The sequence below is a fragment of the Strix uralensis genome, chromosome 3 (genome assembly GCF_047716275.1).
Source record: "Strix uralensis isolate ZFMK-TIS-50842 chromosome 3, bStrUra1, whole genome shotgun sequence".
Classification (NCBI taxonomy): Eukaryota; Metazoa; Chordata; class Aves; order Strigiformes; family Strigidae; genus Strix; species Strix uralensis.
The window spans coordinates 111,795,982-111,817,713 of NC_133974.1; the positions used below are offsets into that span (position 1 = coordinate 111,795,982).

The 21,732-nt window shown below is 37.0% G+C and overlaps 1 protein-coding gene across 3 annotated transcripts in view; it reads right to left on the reverse strand.

Moving 5' to 3' along the window:
* The window catches only part of FBXO11 (F-box protein 11), a 78,900-nt gene that overhangs the window by 30,692 nt on the left and 26,476 nt on the right, over positions 1-21,732 (reverse strand). Inside the window, exons 2-5 of one of the 3 annotated variants that reach the window (XM_074863940.1) lie at positions 9,401-9,528; positions 9,200-9,281; positions 2,327-2,486; positions 858-987 (exon numbers count right to left, since the gene is read on the reverse strand). In XM_074863940.1, the coding sequence (XP_074720041.1) occupies positions 858-987; positions 2,327-2,486; positions 9,200-9,281; positions 9,401-9,528 (500 nt within the window). The remainder of the gene's footprint in view (positions 1-857; positions 988-2,326; positions 2,487-9,199; positions 9,282-9,400; positions 9,529-21,732) is intronic. The other 2 variants (XM_074863943.1, XM_074863941.1) reach the window with 2 other exon arrangements.

A 21,732-nucleotide genomic window follows, 5' to 3' on the forward strand; every position in this document is an offset into this window, starting at 1 on the left:
GGCTAACCAACTTACACAGCCAGAAACCTCTAAAATGACTGAAAAGCTTTGTGTACCTTGTCCACGCCACAGCGGATGTTCTTATTTCCATCTTTTGGTATTTTAGCAGGCTTGCCACAAAACAAACTGCATTTATATGATGAGGAAAAAAGAATCCTATACCTTCACTTTTGATTGAGTACTGAACAAAGAAGCCAGGTCTAGTATTTGCCCTCAACAAGCTTCAGGATTTCATTAACCAGTTACACACAGCATTGTATAAACATTCACCTTGATATTTACTTCCCTTACTTATGTTTTTTCAAATATCATGCCCAGCCATTCTTACAATACCTCTGACACTTTGGATTAGAGGTTCAATCCCACGCCCTAAAAGGTAACTTGTTTAGCTCCAGGCACATCAGCTGTAAATCACTATTTATGCCCAAGTGATTTTATCAATAGACTGTTTAGTTTACTAGAGGAAGATGCATACAAATCTGATAACCAGCATGCACACTGGTTTAATAATATATAACAATATATTTCAAGTTTATTTGCAAGCTACAGACCATGACAATCTCTGCCACAGAATTTTAAGTGATGCAAAACATGAGGAAAACCCAAGATGTAACTCAAGCACTCCACTTTACCATGATATGCCTCCCTAAAGTCTGCCCCAAAACAGAACACAACTTCAGATATCCTCCTACTGCATAACACAATACAAGGATCTCTCCCCACCTCCTCAGTCCCATCATCTTATTTAAAAAGTCTAAAACCAAAATAATTACTATTGTCAGCCACATTTCAGAAGTTGGGGTTTTTACTTTTATAAACCATCTTTAAATTGGAATATAAATGAATACTACTGTTACCAGTTGCTGAAAGCTTTCTTTCCAGGGATTTGGATGTTCATATTCTTCTGGATTAATCTGATAAAATTTACCAGGTTCAGGATGCATCATTGGACGAGTGTACTCAAATACTTCCATATACAATCTTTTCCTGAGCAGACGTGTCAAGCAGAAAAGAAAATTAATGTATTTCTGATTACTCTTCCATTTTAACATAACACACCAAATGTTAAAAACTGGGGTTTTTCCAACAGCATTTGCCAGTCTGCGACAGTGAATTTGACCAAGATCAGTACCAACCACTTTAAAACCTTCCAAAACAATTTTTCTGTTGGACTGACTTCTGGTTTTTCTAAGAAAAATTTTGACATGTGTTTCATGATCCAAGCAAAAGAGTTCTCAACATGTAATTTCCATGAAGAAATTTAATCAGTTAGTTACACTGTTTGTGAAATCAGAGTCTAATTGTATATTAACTACAGCATTGCTTTAACACTTCTGAAAGCTAGTAGCATAAGAATAACAAAAATTAAGACAGAGTGTGCCACCACCTCTTCCTCACCTTGCTAAGAAAAAGGCTGAAAAAAATACATTCACAGAGAACAAATGATGCAGTGTATTTCAAAAAGAGTTCATCAGTGGACAGATTACAGTGACTTAAAAAAAAAAGATAGCACACAAACCACACAACAATTAGATTCTTTTGATTAGTGCCAGAATACAAATAATTGCAGTGTCTGAGCCTGCTGATATTAAGTCCAGACTTAGAGGATGCCACTGAATCTCAGAAGTTGTAATTCATATGACAAGGCATCCCCAAAACTGTCTTTAGGACAGGGGGAAAAAAGTGCATTTTTGTGATGTTATACTGAATTTTTATTCTTTTTCTTTTAGTCTTAATCTTTATTTAAAAAAAAAAAAATCCTAAGAAACACGTTACTTTTCCCCTTATAAAAAACCCTATAAATTTAGATCCCATTTATCCAAGCTCTCAATAATCCAGAGTAGGGTAGATTCACATAGGGGAAAACAGCCTGAGTATCCAACCATTAAACAAAACAAACAAAAATCAAACCAAACAACAACAAAAATAATCTAAGTAACACTCTACAAAACTTGCATCTAACATTAGGAAATGTGTTGTTTCTTTTGCGTCAATTAACACAATCCCAACAGAAGCCTGAAAAAGGTTAAAGAGGGGAAGAAGGAAAGGAGTGGCTACCGAAGGAATACCTCACTGATTTTTTTTTTTAAACAGCCATTATTTAACTAGTGTCTACACTACTAGAGAATCAAAAGTTTTACTGTTTAAACACATGTAATCAGATATTCATAAGTAACAAATAATGCTTAAGTGAACCAGACATTAAAATACAATTGGCTTTAATTCAACTAATTGCAACCAACGTTTCAATTTTTTCTATTGTACTGGCATCTCATGCAGCACATCTAATATATCTCAAGATAACGAGGAATAGCTTCTCACTTACCACAAAATTGGATCATTAGCCAGCTCACTGAAGCGTTTACACACACAAGCTGCTCTACAGAGATCCTGCTCCAGCAGGTAGGAGAAGATCTTTAGAACCACTTCATCTGGCAACTTCTCCTGAAGATATTGTTCTGCAGGTGCTGCTATTAAACAGTAATCTATATAAGATTATTGACATATTTAACCAGCCCAAATTCTGACCAGAATAGATCACAACTTGCCATTTGAAAGATCCCCATTTAAAATGCCAGTGATCTCAAAGTCGCTTTTTTGTTTTAAAAAGTACATTTAATCTAAATGTAAAAGCAAAAAGAGGTAAATGGTTGACTCTGGAGTCAGGCAGAAGTTACAGACTTCAAGTCCTCTTTCAAAACTTTTTAGTTCACCTTTTCTATTGGAGGAATCAATCTGCATACAACTGCAGATGTTAAGTAGGCTACTGTGCATGTTCTAGATATACTGGCTCCTCACTGCTTTTACTTTCATTGTGGTTCAATTAACCCACATTATCCATATAATAAGAATCCTCCAGCCCCTAAGTCAAAATCTCTATAAATGTTTTCAAATGCAAAAGAATTTACTCAGAAGTAGCCACTGCCTGGAAAAACTACTAGTGAAACTTCCTTGTTCTCTCACAATGAACACATTAGGGAGAAGGACATCTGGGATGCAGGAAGCCAGGAGCCAGCAATAATTCCAAAGTTGTCTCCTTCCACTTACTCCCATTTATGCTTTTTTAAAATGAAACATCTAAGCCAGAGGAAGTGTTGGCCTTGACAGATGTTGTATTTCTTGAGAAGTTTGAGAAAGTGGCATCCCTGTATCATTGTGGGGAGATGCAAATGCACTTTGTTAAACGCCTGCTCTTGGGCACATGCACACTCTACATATGACAGTTCATATAGGAAACCCCCACCTGTAGTTTGTGTTCTCATGAGACCCTTCTGTGGCAGTTATCCTCACAGCAGGGGAGCTCTGTTTGCACAGGTCACTTATTTGGGTATTGTCTTTAGGATCCTTTCTCAGGCAGAACCATACAGAACAGCTTCTAAAGTTCAGAGGATTTGTATGCAAGGCATTAAAGGCTCCTGCTACATTCATAATGCAGTTACATCCATGTAATGCCCCCTGCATTATTAATTTTTTCCTAGAACCTCTAAACACAGGGAGCAATAGGACTGTGATTTTGGCTACTACAGGAAGACTACTAAAGTGAACCTCAGAAAGATGACCTACTAAATTTGAGGGAATAACATTCTGAATAATAGCTTCCATACAAGATTCCATACAAAGAAAAAAATATAAGCCCCAAGGCTTCCCAGGGCAAAGCAGCACAAATAACTGTATTATTTCCAGCTAGAAGAGAGAGAAGACATGAACTGTAAGGCAGTGGAACTTTTAGGCAGTGGAATGGATTGCCCAGGGAGGTGGTGGAATCCGCATCCCTGGAGGTGTTTAAGAGTAGGGTCGATATAGCGCTGGGTGATATGGTGTAGATGGGAACTGGCAGTGCTAGGTTAATGGTTGGACTAGATGATCTTCAAGGTCCTTTCCAACCTAGTTGATTCTGTGATTCTGTGATTCTGTGACTAGAACTGTGGCTTTTATGAAGATGCTAAACTGTGGTCTACAGACCACATCACCAGAACCTGTGTACTATAAGAGAACCGATTAAAGCTTTTTTCCATGGCGGTTAGACCAGTTAGTAGAAATTCTGAAATATTACTGACTTTGCAGTGACTTTCCCTGAACCCATTCCTTGTAGCACCATTCTATGAATGTCACCTTGGTGATTCACAAATACTGCTTTCCTCTAAGATGCTAGGAGGGCATTTATCCAATTGACTGATGGCTGCTCTCAACAGTAACACAACTTACAGTCAATAAGCTATAGGTACATGCCACTTTAATCCAATAAAAAGCTATGCTGTACAAAAGGGATGAGTCTCACCATTCCACATGCTCATAGCTATTCGCTCCCAAAGTATCCTTTAGGTTGGTAGTACCAATCATGGGCAGAATAAGCCAGAATTTTTTTTCCTCATCCTTACTCATCCTCATCCAAACTACTTTCTTTATGGATCAGCTCCTTGTTGTAGTTTATCGCAAGCTACAGAAGTGCTAGCATGGGCACAAAGAGACAGGAATGAACATCCAGAAGGTGGCCAAGACAGTTCCCTTCAGCAGCAGCATTATTAATGCCAGATTAAAAAGTTACTTTCATTCAAAAGAAACAAAACAAAACCCTCATGAGCTAGGCTGAAGTTGGTAAGTTCGCAAAACTAACTTACATTTAGTAAAAAGCAAGTAGTCCAGAAAGACTTTATGCTCAAGTGACACTTAGGGAGCATATACCAGCAGTCCACAAGGTGAGCATGGCTGGGCATCACCGAAAAATGTTACATGCATGATCAATGCTGGTTTTTAAAAAGGTCCTTTTCCACTGGAGATAAAAAGGTTCTTTCCTCTATCAAACAGGCAGCAGCAATTCGTTCTACAGTCCTAGTTACCCTTGAAATGCATTAAAGGATAATTGGACATTGCTTCTGAATTAATCTTTTTCTGGTAGCTTTCCAGTTAGATGTGGAGATAGTCTTCTACTGTCTTACAAGCTGAAATGCCATGTTGTGAATGCAAGGCAGTAAATCCTCACAAGCCTTCCATGACCTGTCTTCTCCTTTTAACACACAAATCCCTGAGGTATACAATTTGATCTTCCTCCCAGGACAATCAGTTACTTCCCTAAACAACCTGCAGAATTTTTTCTCCTTTAAGTTTATGTATGTTAGGACCTCGATTAATTTTTTACTGAAGAGTGAAGTTCACTAGTGTAGTGCCTCCCATTGCTCAACAGTTGCCCATTACTCCCATTTTCCTCCGTAGGCCCTATCACAAAATAAAAATTGAAATCCAGATGCATTTCCTTACTGCAAGGGGCAGGGACCAACTTTGAAAGTGTCAGAAAACTTTTTGCACTAAAAAATACAACCACCCCCTGCAATTTTTCAAGTTGTATTTACTTGGATGTTTAGGCACTGCTTGCAAAATGAAGATGATGATTTTACAGGTGTTTGCTATACTCACCCACCTTTATTCAAAATCCTGTATAAGTGAGAGATTCAATTGAAATTGCCCTTCTGCTCAATTAAGGAGGGGTTGATTTAAAATTTCTCCACTCAAATCACCAATATAGTGATTACTAGGTGGAATTCTTCAGTATAATTTGAAAAAGCTAATTCGCTTCTTAATGTGAAGACTTAAATATCCTCTGGGTCCAAGAGATAAGGCCATGCTTTTGTTTTATAAATTCACACTTCAAATTTTGGGTATCTTTTAGTAATCTGTCAAAGCAAAGATGCATTCAATATGTTCTCCCTCCCAGTGTACAAAAATAAGCCAAAAGAGTTTTAAAGGTCTGTATGGCCACCAAATCAGAAACATTTGTGTGCTGCTCCTCCTGACAGTTTTATGCCTATTGACAGAATAAGGGTTAAGTATGAAATGCATACTAATAACAATAATAAAAAAAAGAGGACAGTTTTCCAAATAGTGTTAAAAATAGACAAGAATAAAAATAAAAACAAAGTGCAGGAGGCCATCACCAATTTTTCTTTGCCCTAACATAAGTTGACAGTTGAACTATTTACGATTTTAATAAAGTGTTAATATACTAGACAACTGAAAATTAGAAACACAGCTGGTTATGTCATTCTATTTCCACAGGATATGTGCGAAGCTAATTCAGTTTCAGTTCTGATCATTTAGTAGATAGAAACTAGTACAGTAATACCAAGACAAAAGGGCAGGGAAAGCTGCCTGAAAGTGAATTACCTTCTTTGTACAAAGACCAAGAATGCCATCCCATGAATCCAGAATTGTAAATTATGTCTTGCATGGATACCTTTTTTGTCCATTTTAGTGGAGAAAATAGCTTTTGTTCCATAAGGAGGCATTTAGTACAAATATTTTCTTATTAAGAAGTAGAAACACGTCAGAAAACATGACATGTAGTGTTCTTGGAAAAATATCTTATAAATCAATAGGAAAAGTCAGAAATACATTTTAAAAGGCAGTAAATTCTGTGAACTATGAGCTGTGCATGTACCTAACGTACAGAACAATCAAGGAGAGATCCAGTAACCTAGAGTCTCAGTATCTACTGCAACTCTGTAGTTCAGTGAAAAGGAAGAAATTACTTGTCTCTGAAGTCTTCCAAAGATGGTTAGAAATCAGCAAGAACTGCCCAGTACAAAACAGATATGCAAATGCAGTGATCTTAAAGCAAGAGAAGAAAAACCTATGCAGTAATAAACAAAAAAGGAAGAGTATGACAAATTATTAAAACCCTGGATTAAAGTGACATGATGAGACAAGAGGTACTGAAGACCATGAAAGATCCCAGTAATTGGAAGCATACGTTTACAGCTGAGGTACATAAGCAAACAGTCAGAATATACTGAATTTAAATGTTTCTGAAAAATCAAGAAATACCGTATTAGCGTACGATCAAAATATTTGTATCAATAAGATCTAAAAGCTGTAAGTGTTTGACAGTTGACAAACAAATGCTGAATTTGTAGGTGCACCAGTCATTTGTGATGTAAACCGCACAGCTCCATCATACCTTTTTCTTATCTCAATTTTTGGTTTCTTCATTTTTTTGTATTCTACTTAAGAGTTTAAATGAAAAATTATTTATTTTCTATAATGTGTTGTTTTCTCAAGATTCTTGTATATTCATGAATCTTTCTGTCTCAGGATTGAAGAACTCCTTGTCTACTGCAGAGACCACTGGAGGACAGGCTTGCAAGCAATAGAAACATACATGTCAATATTTCAAAATTCTAATGTGTTCTTCTTGACAGTATCCGAGCGATTTTTTTTTTTCCCCCCTTACAATTTGAAATAGCAACTCTCTCTCAGCAGCACTAATTCTGAAATCAGTATTAAAATCAGGAATAGTCTTCTGGTTTTCCAACTACTGGCTCCACTCCAGTTGGAAACTCTAATTGACTGGTATTTCTCCTTTTATCTCTGCCAGATTTTCCTCAACTCAGAGGCCATACAAGAAGGAATGGTTCTCCACCACAACATTTTCCTATGTTTCTAGTCCCACACCTTCATCTACAGTTCTAAAATAAACAGCTGTATGTTCCAAATGACAATATGCAATCGCCACTGATGACCATTCAGAAAGTCTCATGCTTACAACTCAGTCAGAACAGCTATCATTATCTGTGCTAACAAAAAGAATCTCACTGCAATCAATACCTGCACAAATTTAGAGGAATATCTCAAAAACTCAATGGGGAAAAATAAAAAATAACCATCATCCACACTGGGAAAGAGATTAATAGAAAATGGGTTGAGAAGGACACTCCCTTGTTAGATTGCAACTGGTTTGAATACAATCTTAAAAGTACAATTATAAAATCATTGTTTAGAATTCCTCTGGTAATTCCACACTGGAGAAGCCTCCACAATCCCCGTACTTTCCCCACATGAGCTCAAGAATGTAACAAAAGGAATGCACAGCAAAAGCGCGGAGCATTCCTTTGAAAATTAGTGTCATTCATGCTGTAATGTGTACCACAGGACTCAAGTAAAGTTACATACCTTCACTAAAGCAAGGAGGTGAGTAAAAGCATAATGAAGAACATACCAAAAGTGAATGACCTTGAAGAAAAACTAAGAACTGCCAAAAGAAACCAATTCTATGACAAGACGACTTTGCATAAGGCTTCAGATATCAAATCAGGAAATGAAACTGGAAGCAGAATGACACAGATTGATGTTCAATTGGTTCTGGCTATTTCAGTGATATAAATCTGGGGTTAAAACGATTCTTAAACAGTTTCTGAAATTAGAAGAGTTAATCAAGGTGGGAGGCAGGGAAAGAGAATAAAAAAAGAGGGTAAAAGAGACGGAGGGCTTGAAAGAAAATCTACACTATGGAGAAGGTGAGAAGCCAGAAAGAGCAGATTTCAACAAAAGCAATGAAAATGGACCAAAGCCTTGTGCCAGCTGCTCAGTTTTAATTCACAATGTTAAGGGAGACATGGACTAAAAAAAACCCAAGAAAAGCATCAGAAACCACATCAGTGGGAGCTGGCAACCATTGGTGTTGATTTTCCAGGGAAAAGTGACAACAGATCTCCTGGAACTAAAGAGTGCGTCAGGAGACAAAAAGGGGTAGAAGCAGAGAGACTGAAAAATGATGTTCTTTTTTCTACAAGTAGGATATGTGTGCCTATATAAAATGCATGTGTGTGCACAAATAAAAACCAGGCATATATATATACACACAATGTAATAAGTGTATTGCATGTATGTGTTTATTATACCATGTACATATACTGTATGTGTGTGAAATATGCACATACACCACATACGTGTATGTACATCTATTTTTTTTTTATTTATAAACACACACAACCTCTCTTCCTCTCTCCAAAATGAGGTGCTATAATGATCTACCAAAACTATCTCTAAAAACTACACTGGAACAATACATCAATATGAGAAATGGTAAATAAGCCTAGTCAGAGTGCTGCACCATTGCAGCATTACTGCTTCTAACAGTAGCTTGGATACAACTACACAGCACTTGGAGGAGAATAAAACACACAAACAAAACCAACAACAAATAACCAAACCAACACGCCTGCAGCGACACAGGCAGACTAAAGGATCAGATTAAAAGCACGCTTCTAAAATTTGAAGTTCAGAACAAGTTTGTAGTTCTTTCAATGCTGTTTCTTAGTTGGAGAACTGACAGGAAAAATAAGTTAGGGGATGGTGTATGGGTGTGAAATCAAAATGTCTCAACTACTACTCCCCCACCCACTTTTTTTGTACAAAAAGTTAGTACCTGATAAATCCTGGGATTTTCCAGATACTCTAGCACGTTTAGCTCGGTGACCAAAGTTTTCAGTAGCGGAAGTGGAGGCACCCTTTAATGAAATAAATAAGAAGTAGTTCAGTCATCAGGTAACTTATGAAAAGTACTAATTAGCTTCCTGTTCTTGAAACAGTAAAATTTACTTTACAATTAAAAACAAACAAAAGTTACCTCCATACTGCTCTTTGTAGGGCAAGCTGTTCTTTTAGGTAGAAGAGTTTTTCTGCGAAGTTGGTATGGACTATTTTGTGCACCAGGACCTGATTCTTCTGCAACCATATCTGCAGGTACATCATCATCTGTCAACAAAAACAAAAAAAAAAAAAAAAGGAAATTTGCTAATTAGAATTGTAGTTTTGTTTTATACCAGAAAAATGCTACAGACATTTTCAGAGAAGTACATCTAGTCAGGACGGTGGGGAGGAAACTCTAGAGCACAGAGAACTTTTAGTGAAAAATCAGAATATACACAGCATACATAAAAACTACATGAGAAAGTACACATGAATTAACTTACATTCTTCATATGTACCCAGCAGTTATACCAAAAGCTGCTTAAAAAAACCAACAAAAAATAAAACACTAGGCTTTTGGTTTCTCTGCAACCATATAATTCACTGTGTTAATTCCATCATCTCATTACCTCAATTTTTTCACCCAACACTATTGGCATAAGGAGGAACACTGGAGTTTCAATTATTAACCTGATGTTATCAAGAAACCCTTTAGTAAACATGGTATTTAGTACAAAACTCAAGGCAGAATTTTCCCCAAACATTTCAGGAATAGCCCAGGCCAGCACACAAATCCTTCTGTAAAATGGAGGTAGCTTTAAATACATACATTTTGTTTGCTTAAGTGATACTTAGCAAAGAGTATATTCTCTCCCTGCCCTTATAAAAAAAAGTACAGAAAAATGTGAGGAGTATAATTTTAGAACTTTTTGATTCATTAGTTTCAATTTTCCATGTTCATATATTTATGGAACATACTTGAAACAAGTAAGGAATAATTACTTATCACTGCAAGCCCTACAACTGGCATCACATAATAAAGTTCCAAGAATTTAAAAAAGGCCAGAACAAAAACCATCTAGAAAATAAATTAAAGCCCAGCTCCACTTAAGTAAAAGCTATATTTTTTACAGATGCTTAACTGAGAAAATAAATTTTGGACTTCCTTTTCATTTTAATTGTTTTTTTTTTTTTCATTTTTAAACCAGGTAAAGCATGATGTACAAGTGATAGCCAGAAAAGCAATACTGTAGAGAGTAAGCAGTTTTCCTGAATATATTAGGGTAAAGAGACTGATGTAAAAAAAAAAAAAAAAAAACAACAACCCACACACAAAAAACACCAAACCACGAAACAAAACTACCGCCATAAACCCCCCTACCCTTCAAATATTAAACACACAAACACAGCTATTTTAAAAGTTCTAAAAATTCCATTACATTTCAAGATCTTAGTCTCATGATTTTCCTAAAGGTTTTTTGGTTTGATTTTGACATAAATTACAAAACACTGCATTTATACAGGATTATGCATGCTATCATAGCCCAAGCTGCTACATCAGTAATAGCTAACCAACAAAATTCTGAAGAAGCAGCTATTTCAGTGTCCTCCTGCTCTTTTCTGGTCTCAATTTTTCCTCTACCTTAGCAAAATTTTATAAATTGCAAACCTCGCCATGTATCAAACAGATCACAACACTGCCAGGACATCTAAATAGAGGACAGAAGCTAGTAAAAAGATGAAGGTAGCTGGTGGTATGTGTGCAACTTCACCCACTCAGCTCAGGACAATCTAGGAGAGTGTCATCAGCTCCTTAATCCACCTGAAAACTAACCCTGCAAGAACTACCTCCATGATTAGCCGTTGGCCAGTCCAGCAGCTGGTCCAGCTCAGCACAGCCACAAGCAGGGGACATGACCACATGACTGGGAAGAACCACCACCCCTTTTGCAGCAACAGCACAGGTTAAGGACAGAAGTGAACTGTGAAACTTCTACCAAAAAACCCACCCCTTTTTAAAACAACAGAGCCAGAAGCTAGCTTGCTCTCTCCCCGTCCGCTACTTACATGACACACCTCTCTAGCATCTGAGCACTTCTCTACCTATGAAGGCAAAGTATTTATGCATTATGCAAACAAACCTGAGGGACACTGATGGATGAACTGCAGTGCATTTTCCGGTGAAGGAGTGTCTGTCTGGCCCGGTGTTGCCATCGCACACCTGCGGGAGGTTGCTGACCCCAGAGCAGACCCATTGCATACTCACTATTCAGTCACCTAACTGTACCTGTTTCTTTTCATCTCTGATCAGAAAATACCCTACCAATTTAACAAGATATCAGCAGGTGGGAAAGGGAAGCTGCCACAGGGGAGTCTCCAGCCTTCCCTCACAGGCCAGGGCAGAAGAGCTGTGGGTCTGAAGCGGGGCCCGCCAGGAGTTCGGGCAGCCAGCAGCAGCAGCAGCAAGGCACTCTCACAGCAAAACACCCAAATGTACTCAAACACTGCAGCATGTATCTACTTTGCACCCCTTATTTCTATTTAAGATCTGATACTGAAATTATAATTTCTGTCGTTAATATCACTCAGAAGCATGCTACCCAGGGATTTTGCATGTCTTGTCTTAAGCCCGTTCCCTTATTTCGCATTGAAGACAAAATAACTGTCAGAACAACCAGGATTTTTCCCCTGCTCTGGATGGTCAGTACAATAGTAGAAAACTGCCACATGCAAAAGCATAATAAGCAAAGACAACAGGAAAAAAAGAAAGATAAAAATCAAAGCACAGACTTTTGATCCCTCAGTAGGTGATGAAAAGGCCAGAGACAAACCCAATCAGGTCCTTAGAAGTAAACCCGTGTAGGCCACTAAGGACAAAACATACTACTGCTGGAAGGAGAAGGTAGAAGCCTGTGGGGGAAAATGGAAGTAAAGGTCAGTTTGGCTGAAGCACTGAAGGCCTGGCTAAGCAGAAAAGAAATGTATTAATTTTCTTGCAGTGGATTTAGGAGGATGGCAGGAGTCCCGCTCGTCGATCACTTTTCTAGCACAGATGACATTAAGGGATATGCACACATTCACTCAGAGTCACAGCAGGTATCAGCAGAATTAAAATCTTTCTTTTTTCCATCCGAGTGGCAAGTAAGATAAGGGCACCAGGGGAAGCACGAATCCATGCAGCACGTGGGAAGCAGAAGGGTGCCCAGAGCACATGCTTGCCTGGAGGCACCAGTCCATGAGGCCATACACATGGAACAAATCATGACAACAGCTCAGGTATTGCGAGAGCAGCTCATGGGGAGGAGAGTGCTTCAGGAGCCAAGAGCCTCCAGCCTGGCCCTGCCTTGAACCTGCTAATTGCGCACAGGTAGTTTGCTGGCTATAGAAGGACAAGGAGAGTCAGGTGAGTTAGATGACTTCTCTCTCATTCTGAGGGGATGACCAGCTTCTGCACAGATTTCTAGCATTTCTGGAACAGTAACAATATTTTTCCAAATGTGGCCTCTGTAGTTACTGTCAAGTGAAATGATGTCAGGAAACCTGAAAGTCTTAAGTGATCTATTACAGAAGTAGCCTCAGTGCTTGTTTTTAGCCTTCCAAATGCTCCACTGTAACCTTGAATAGACTAAACCAGCTACAGTGGTACCTTTCAGATAAATACTTCTCAAACTAGTATTTCCTGAAGACTGCACATTACCCTTCCTTGAGCAAGCAACATGACACCACTCACAATCCAGACTGAGAACTCCAAGAACTGTATTTTGCAAATCTTCCCCTGAAACACACTCACGTGACACATGCCTGCTTTAAAGCAGAAAAATAAAAGTTTTAAAATACAGAACCTCAGTGTCTTCAAAATATTTTGAAAAACCCTATTTTAAAGCCTAACAGTATCAGCTACTGCATCTAATAACATAAGATAACAGGCATTATAATTGAATTTGTTGATGGTAGAAGTATAAAAGTCAATAAACAGATGTGGGGACTGTGTGTGTAATGTTAATATCCTCATACAAACACCTGCTGAAACGACTGCCAGTTGCTGTCACAGTTTTAACCAAATCAATATATCCGCAGTTTTTCAGAGATACATTTACCTGAATATTTTACACCAATTATATTGTATAGCAAGATAAAATAATTTCAAATAAAATCGTTTATTAAAAATTAAAAGCTTAGTGACACTGACAGGTCAAAATCTAAATTTAAATTAAGAAGTATCTTATCTGATTGTTCAAAACAGCCCATGAAACCCGAACCATAACACTACAAGCTTTAACACCTACAAAAGACCAGTAAGCACAAATACTTCCACGAGAGAATGGAAAATAAAATTCATCTGCCACTCTGTCAACTGCTATAATCAAGACTGTTTTGCATTTCCATGAATACTAGGGAAGTGTGTACATTAAGAGTACACAGTTAACTTTGTCACTTTTCTGTAACTTACAATGCCATCATGAAACAAAGGACTGACAAAATAGTTTATTTTAGAAAAAAACCCAACACTACAGATACACTTCTAGAGAAGGTTTATCATGCCTGCATCATCATCTTTACAAAAAGATGTGCATGTGGTTTCACTTCTACCTTACATGTGTGCAGATAGTATTTCCAAGAGTCATCTTAAATAATTTAAGAACTGTTATGAAGACAATAAAGCTGATAAAAGCTTTAAAGAAGTATTTAAACCCCCCAGAATAGACTCTTACCAGCAAAAAAAGAAAAAAGGGTAGGTGTTTCAAGGGAGGAAGTTCATAAAACTAAGTGATTAAATCCTGCAGATTAATGTAACACTGCAATTTCACTTTTTTGTGCCATTTTTCTGAATCTTCCCAAAACGGGGTGGGGGGAACAAAGCAAAACAAAGTATTTGTAGTCAAGAGGCAAAATGCTGGGGGTGGCAGGTATTCCCAAAAAGAACAGCAATAAAATTGTTCCTGCAGACTGGGGGATGAAAATGGTGAGAAACATAACCAACCAGTTTTAAAATAGAGGAATCCATATCAAATCGCAAGTAGGTCCTAGAAGAACACCTCTGAAAAATAAAGTGAACCCATACTGAACCTATTTGAATGAAGCAATGACTCATCTTGCCTATCAAACAGATTTCAACACTAACAAGAGTTCATTATACAGTGTCTTACATAGAACTGGTACAATTCTGGAATGAAATAATAAACTAAGACAAAAAAAAAAAATCTCAACACTGTCCATCCTCAGAAGAAAATCTGAGAAATGCAACTGTGAACTGATATATCTCAGTTGCTTTAGGGAGAGCAAATCTTGCCATATATTTGGCAAAACATGGGCAAGGCATACTGCCAACCTGTGAGATGACAGCTCCAATTACCTCACTGCTAGATTAGGTTAAAATTGCAACAGAGAAGATGACAAGTTTAAGGGAGTAGAAAAGGAAGGTACACACAAAAGAGCGCAATAAAGGCAAAATAACTTACAGAACAGAAATACAAGGCAGGAATTCTGTATTTGCACATACAATAACTGCAAAAACATTAACATCTCCGTAACAAATTGTCAACCCAAAAAACCACAAGAACACACCCACCCACCATTTTTCTTTAAGCACCAAATCTCTGGGACTGAGCTGTTAAATAAATGTATGTATCAGTGTGACTGACACTCATCCTGTGTCCTTGCAAACACTCCCAACAAGTGGCTGACACTTAAAAGCAGATACTCTCAGTATCTTTCACGTTTTGGTGCTGTATCTCTACCATTGTAGATTCTACTCCGTATCTCAGAGCAAAAGTTTTTCGCACCAGTAGAAGCTTCCCCATTGATTCAGGGCAGCATTTAAGGGTTAGTTTAAATTATGGATGACAGGTTTGCTTTTGAAATGGAGACCATTTTCTTTTGAGAGATATATCAATATCTCTCCAAAGAGAAAGCCACTAGCTAGAAATACCACCACAAAAAATCCCACCCAAACAAAATCAAGACAAACAAAACTAAACAACTCAGATGACACGCAAAGTTCACTGAGCCCAGATCCTACATGTCCTAAAGGCAAGAGCATTTTGTTGGTCTTTCACTGTCAACTTCCACTTCTCCAAAGTTGACTTAAAAAAAAAAAAACACAACAAAAAACAAACCCTCAAAAAACCCTACAAAAGAAACAGGAGGTGTGTATACAGCAACTTCATTTTATGTTTAATGTTAAAAAAACTGATATTAAGTAGCTGCAAACTCATCTGCTACTAACACAAAAGATACTTTAATAAACAATGTAATATATTTTAATTACCATTATGGAAAGAAATTTCCAAGCAATATCCAAAGCAGCCTGACTCACATAAAGATAAAATCTAAAAGGTGGTATTTTTATAAGATTCTGATGGCACTGGTCAACAAGAAAGATTAATCTCTGACAGGAGTCAGTGCTGTCTGGAACTGGAAGAGACCCAACAAGAAAAAGATTCAGAGACAGATCTCTACTCAGAGTAGCAGGCTTTCAGGTTGGAAAGGGGACAGACCTAACATTAAAAATGTACACTTTCTTAAAGACTACAGAAAGATCAGACTTACTGAACACCATATGGAATAAAGAGATTCTGCCTTCTGGGAAGCAACAACTAGACACAATAACCATTGCTGACTACTAGAATATTTTAAATATACATACAATTTCTTACTGATAATAAACTAGAGACATATAACAATATGCAAGCTTATTGTAATTTTGTAACAGTTTGATAAACAAAAAGTATGTGGAATGACTAAAATTTGTCCTGTATGGAAATTATTTCTTAAATTGAGAGGGGGGAAAAAAAAAAAATTATACTTCAGGCTAAAAGTCTCAGTACTTGTTAAGAACAAAATAAAAACACACACCACCCCACTCTCCACCCCAAGAATCAAACAACACCTTTTTGAAATTTACATTTTAAGCTTTTAAACATCAATACCCAAATGAGATAGACTATTACTCTTTGGAAATAGGTCATGCAGTCATGATGGCCTAAAAAGAATAAGAATAGATCAGACGCTCAACTCTATCTGTATTTGCTCAAAAGCTCGTGTTAGTTTTACAACACATTTAAATGTATTTTCTACAAGGAGAAAAGTAACTATTTCATCTACATAGAGAGTTTAAGGCCTAGATTATTTTTTTGTGTTATTAGGATCTAATGGAACCTAACTTTTATCTAAGAATCTGATCTTTTCTCCTCCTCAGCACATTGTGAAGCCCACTACAGCAATCCTTACATAGGTCATTCAAATCAGATGGGAGAGAAAACGTCTGTTAGGTCAACTAGCACCTTCAAAATGCTGCATACTAAAATACAGCTTATATACACAAAGCAAAAACTTAAGTTCTTAGAGCTGGTACAAAGGAGAAAAAGCGAAAGGAGACAACTGGGAAAGATAAACTGGCTGCAAGCCCAAAACTTGTCCCCAGCTATATTTCTTTAAAAATCATCAACCATCACAGTTACTCATGTCTCAACCTTTTTCGCTAGGGAGTTCATAGTCTAAAACCACCTAGCACAAAAACTACGTGTGAACACTAGTTAAAAACCTCTCCAGGTACTATGAAGAATATTTTCCTTGCCAGAAGCAGAAAGTGATAACTAGTATTTGATGAAAAATTCTCATTTCTTTCCACAACTAACTCCCCCAAAAGAGATATTTAACACCAGGTTAAAGACTGCATTTCTAAAAAAATACATTAACATGCACATGTTTATGAGACATACAGAGTAACTGTGCAAGTACCTGCATACTTGAGGTACCTGTTAGGTAACTCATTTTATAGAGGAAAGCAAGTATTTTTCTTAGAACAAGCAGCTCTAATAATCAGCACTAGCATGTTTCAAATCAATAGTACCAACAAACTAGGATAGATTTTTTTTTAAATGATACTGTTTTCCCAAACTGATAACTATTACAGCATCATCTATAACACTTAGCAAACTAATAAACAAATCTCCAGGTGGCTGCTTTGCAAGTATTTTATTAAAAGAACTTCCCTTCCTGCTTAATAGGCAGCTTGACTCCTGCTCTGACAAGCTTTCATTGAGAAGGGACAAGGATCCCTTTTTGGGTGCATTCCTCATTAATAAAGCAATACTTTCAAAGCTTGCTGCATGGTTCCTTGATGCTACAGTGAAAAAGCTGACCAAGTAGATTTTAAAGCTTCAGGAATAATACACAGTGTTTAAGAGCCTTTCCTATGTAGTGCTTAAGAACCTTTCCTCATTACATTTCTGAGTGAGACTAAAGAAAATAGACTTTATTATTACAAGTTGGTTTGGTTTTTTTGTGTTTTTTTTTTTTTTTTTTTTTTTTCCCCATTCTGACTACTGACTTGAGTTTCCAACTAGGACCAATTTAATTAAAATTTCTACCTAGTCATAGCGCTTCATTTGTTAGAGCAGTCAAGTTACCAGTCTCAAAGGTCATCTCCCTCTTCAACTGAAATACAGCAACTTTCACCTCATTGAAAAAGCATAGCCAGTGATAATAGTAAAAAACACACTGAAACAGGTTCAAGTATTCCCATTTTATTCTGCATCATGACTGACCAGACAGAGGTTTCTGATCAACCACTGACTTTAATTTCAGGCAGTACTTCAAGGTGCCTGAACAGAGGTGAGAATGAAACGCTGTGACCACACCCTTGGAGCTACTGTGACAGAAAATAACACCAAATGAAAAACCAAACACAACCCCCTTCTTCCTCTTCCTCTCTACAAAAATCTCACCTTACTAAGAAATGGTATCTCAGACAGATGATAGATTCTCCAACAGCAACACCAAAGTGACCAGAACACGTGCAGTTTGGTGGCACAGAGGAATTATTGACCCAAGAAGTCACCAGCACTTAAAAAGCAAAACCAAACCCAACTGAGAACTTGCTTCCCTGAACTATGCTGTTAGTAAAACAGCTGGACACTGATAGGATGAAAACTATCCTCCAAAATTTATGTATTGGGAAGAGGGCAGACTCTGGCTGGGGTCAGCTGGGACAACTAAGTAAATTAGTTTTATGAAATGGCCATTAAGGCAAACCAGTATTTCCATCTTGTCTGACAGCCTGGCTCAGGCTAGATAACATTATTCTGAGAAAAATGTCATAGCTAATATATGTAAAATAAATATATTTGTGAGGATAGATTATTTCTAATAAGCAGAAAGTAGCTGAACTATGAAGCAGAAAGCTTACGTTCTTTAGTTAAGAGTAAGTCTGGATATTCTTGATACCCATGAACTCCAAAAAGAATGAATTAGAAGTTTGTAAATTCCTGGTTTTACTACTTCCGGTGGCAATTATTTCCAGCCTAATCACATTGCATGAGTAACTGCCTTTAGCACTGCTGTAACTAAAGAATGAGGATGACACTATTAATTTTTCCTCCATTTGAGTTTCTGGTATCTTTGAAAAAAAAGGGGGGGAAACCCACAGTATAGGAATGAGTAATTCTGTGAGAATGCAGATATTATACTTAATGCATCTACAATTTACATTTCACATTTTCTACAGCCCATAACTGATCCATTTGCAGAGATTTTCTGTGATGCATGGGAAGCCAAGAGAAACCTTGCTCAGAGAAACATGGCTCCGTTTGAAAGGACAGGAAAGTTTATGTGTAATGAAACAATCCACATCAGTACAAGTCTCATTATGACTAAACACTATTACAACTATTCAAGTATAACTCCTGTAAAACATAATCTCAGGGCACAATCATTTCACCAAATTTCCAGGAAATGAAAGCCTCCCACAGATCTCTGCCATAAACCACATCTGCAGAGCACTGTTGTAACACAGGCAGAAAAAAAATTAATATATATATATATCTCCTGCTACTAAGAGTAGCAGCAGATTTGGAAATACTTGCCATGCAAAGCCATCTGCCTTATATGGACTGTACATGAGAAGTGACTGACATCTATCAATACATTGGCCCAGCTGGAACCTAGTTATGTCAAGGAGCAGCTTTGATATACTAAACTAGGAATTTCCTAAGGTTCTTCAGAATTAAAAGTTTCTGAAATGCCTACCATGACAAGGAAAGGCAGTCATGGATCTTTCTTGCAGTGGCAAAAAAAAAAAAAAAACCTAAGGAAAAAAAGGCAACCAAGATGAAAGATGAGACAGTTCTTTCATGTGCTGGGGGCTGAGGGGGGTACAGTCAGTATTATTTCCTCCAAGAAAGGAGCAAGAGGAGGAAAAAGTACATTAATAGTACTTTAATGTTTACTGGGTTTGGCTGTCATTCTTCCCTTTCAGTATCCTACTATTATGTTACATCTGAGGAAGAAAAAAAATAATACTGAAGAACCAGGAACCATCAACTTAAGCACTTTATATGATTTAATGTAGCTAGGAAAACAAGAGGTAGACCAAGAAAAATCTTAGTTTGATTCTTGACTTTTTACAGATCCCAGATAACACCTTGACATAGCCTTCAGGATAATATGAGCCACAGAGTACAAAGCATAGCTTTCTGGAGAAATCCCTACTCGTATAGATGGGCAAGTACATACCATACCAGGCAAAGTTTCCAAGTGATGTTCAGCTGTGGTGGCAATTTACACCATTAGTCTAACAAGCAGCAGAGCAACACCAGACAGTCCAGAGGCAAAAAGCTGGACCTTTAATTTTGACAGATAGCTAGGAGGAAAAAACACCCTGAGCTAATAATAATCTCAGTTTTAGATATCCAAGAGTATGTCCCTACAAAAAGATAACTGTGTGAACTGAGAAAGGTAAAATATGAATTCCGCTACATCTTTTGGCTATTTCCCCTAATTTACTATTACAATGAGATTAAACATACATGCTACTTTATCCTCCTGCCCAAATATTACAATCCACACTTACACAAGTATTTCAAATATTACAGCTAAAATAATAAAAAAAAAAACATACCAAAAAGCACCCCCACCCGCACAAACATGAAATGATACTCATATGAACAACATGACCAGCAACAGTATACTGAAAACTTAAATACACTACAGTCTGGAGATTAAAATAATAAATTATTAAATCCCCCCAAATTATTGTTCTATTATTCACCAAAAAGACAGACATCATATTACAGTATATAGCTATTTTTAACTTAACTTTCAGCAAGGCTATTCAATGGTAATCATGCCAGAAACACACACACACACAAAAAAAGAAAGCAAGCACTTACTACCCTTGGATCATTCAAAATTATGTTGTATCTAATATACTTTGTAATAAGGCTGAATTTTACAAGACTAACTGTGGCAAGGTTTGCATGCACCAAGTCAGACTTTTCTAATCATTACTTACTCTGACTTTTCTAAATGACTGTTCTTATTATTCTATTACTTGAATTACAAACTCCGAAGTGCCTGATGAGCAGGAAAGCATGGCTCTGTTTAGCTTCAGGGAAGTGACTGTGAGAAAACAGTGCGTGGAACTACAGTAAAACCAAGCATCATCAGGGCGCGGGAAGAAAATGCTTTGTTACTCATTACTTATTTGCCATCATACATGTTATTAAGATGAGTTAAGAAAACTGTCATCAAACTATAAAACACCAGTGCAGTAGGCAACTTCTGATTCAAATCTAAATTTGTTAAGAGCTACAGTAAAAATAAAAAAATTTCTATCGACACCAAATACTGTAGTACTAAGGGCCAACAGCCTACCTAAACCCAAGCTCCTTTGAGAAAGAAAAATAAACCTTATATGGAGAACAACTATCCATATTCAAACTTTCCACTCTGGAAGATAAGATGAAATGGGGTTTCTATCAAGTTTTACAATATTATTATATAAATACAAATTGGAATAACATGGCTGTCTGTTTTCCATTGCCAACATGTATTGCAAAACAAACATCAGGAAAGCTGGAAACAAGGTTTTTTTTATTGTATGTTCAAGGAAATTGCAGCACAGGGAGAACACTCTGTTCTTCCTTGCCCTGTAGAGTAAGGATCTCCTAAGCACCCCAATCCAGCAGTTACTGCTCTTGGACATCTGGAGGGGGAAAAAAAAAAAATAAATAAAAAAAAATCACATCCTGATTTTTTATTAAAAAAACGAATGGCATGGTTTTGGTATATTAATGCACATTTCTACCTTTGTTGTTTGTTTTCTCTCCTAAGCAGAACTTTTTTAAAACCATGTTTATTTTTAAAGACACACACTTCTTTTAAAACTAAACGCTCTGTGTAAATTCTATACACATTAGTTATGTAGCCCACTTCATAACCAACCACTCTACAACACTCATCTAGTTTTAACTTTCCCCTGTTTTCAGCTGCTGCAATGGAAACATGCTGTCAGATGCAGACTGATCACACATTTTTACCATTAAAAACAGTATCATGCATGAAATGCTGCATCAATAAACTTCTAAAAGCTTTTTCTAAGTAGCTATTAAATTTTCATTAGTATTTTCTATTAACACAGTCATCTCACATTGTGAGTAGCTCTTACACATGGGTTTATATATATATTTAAGTGTATTTGAACTTCAG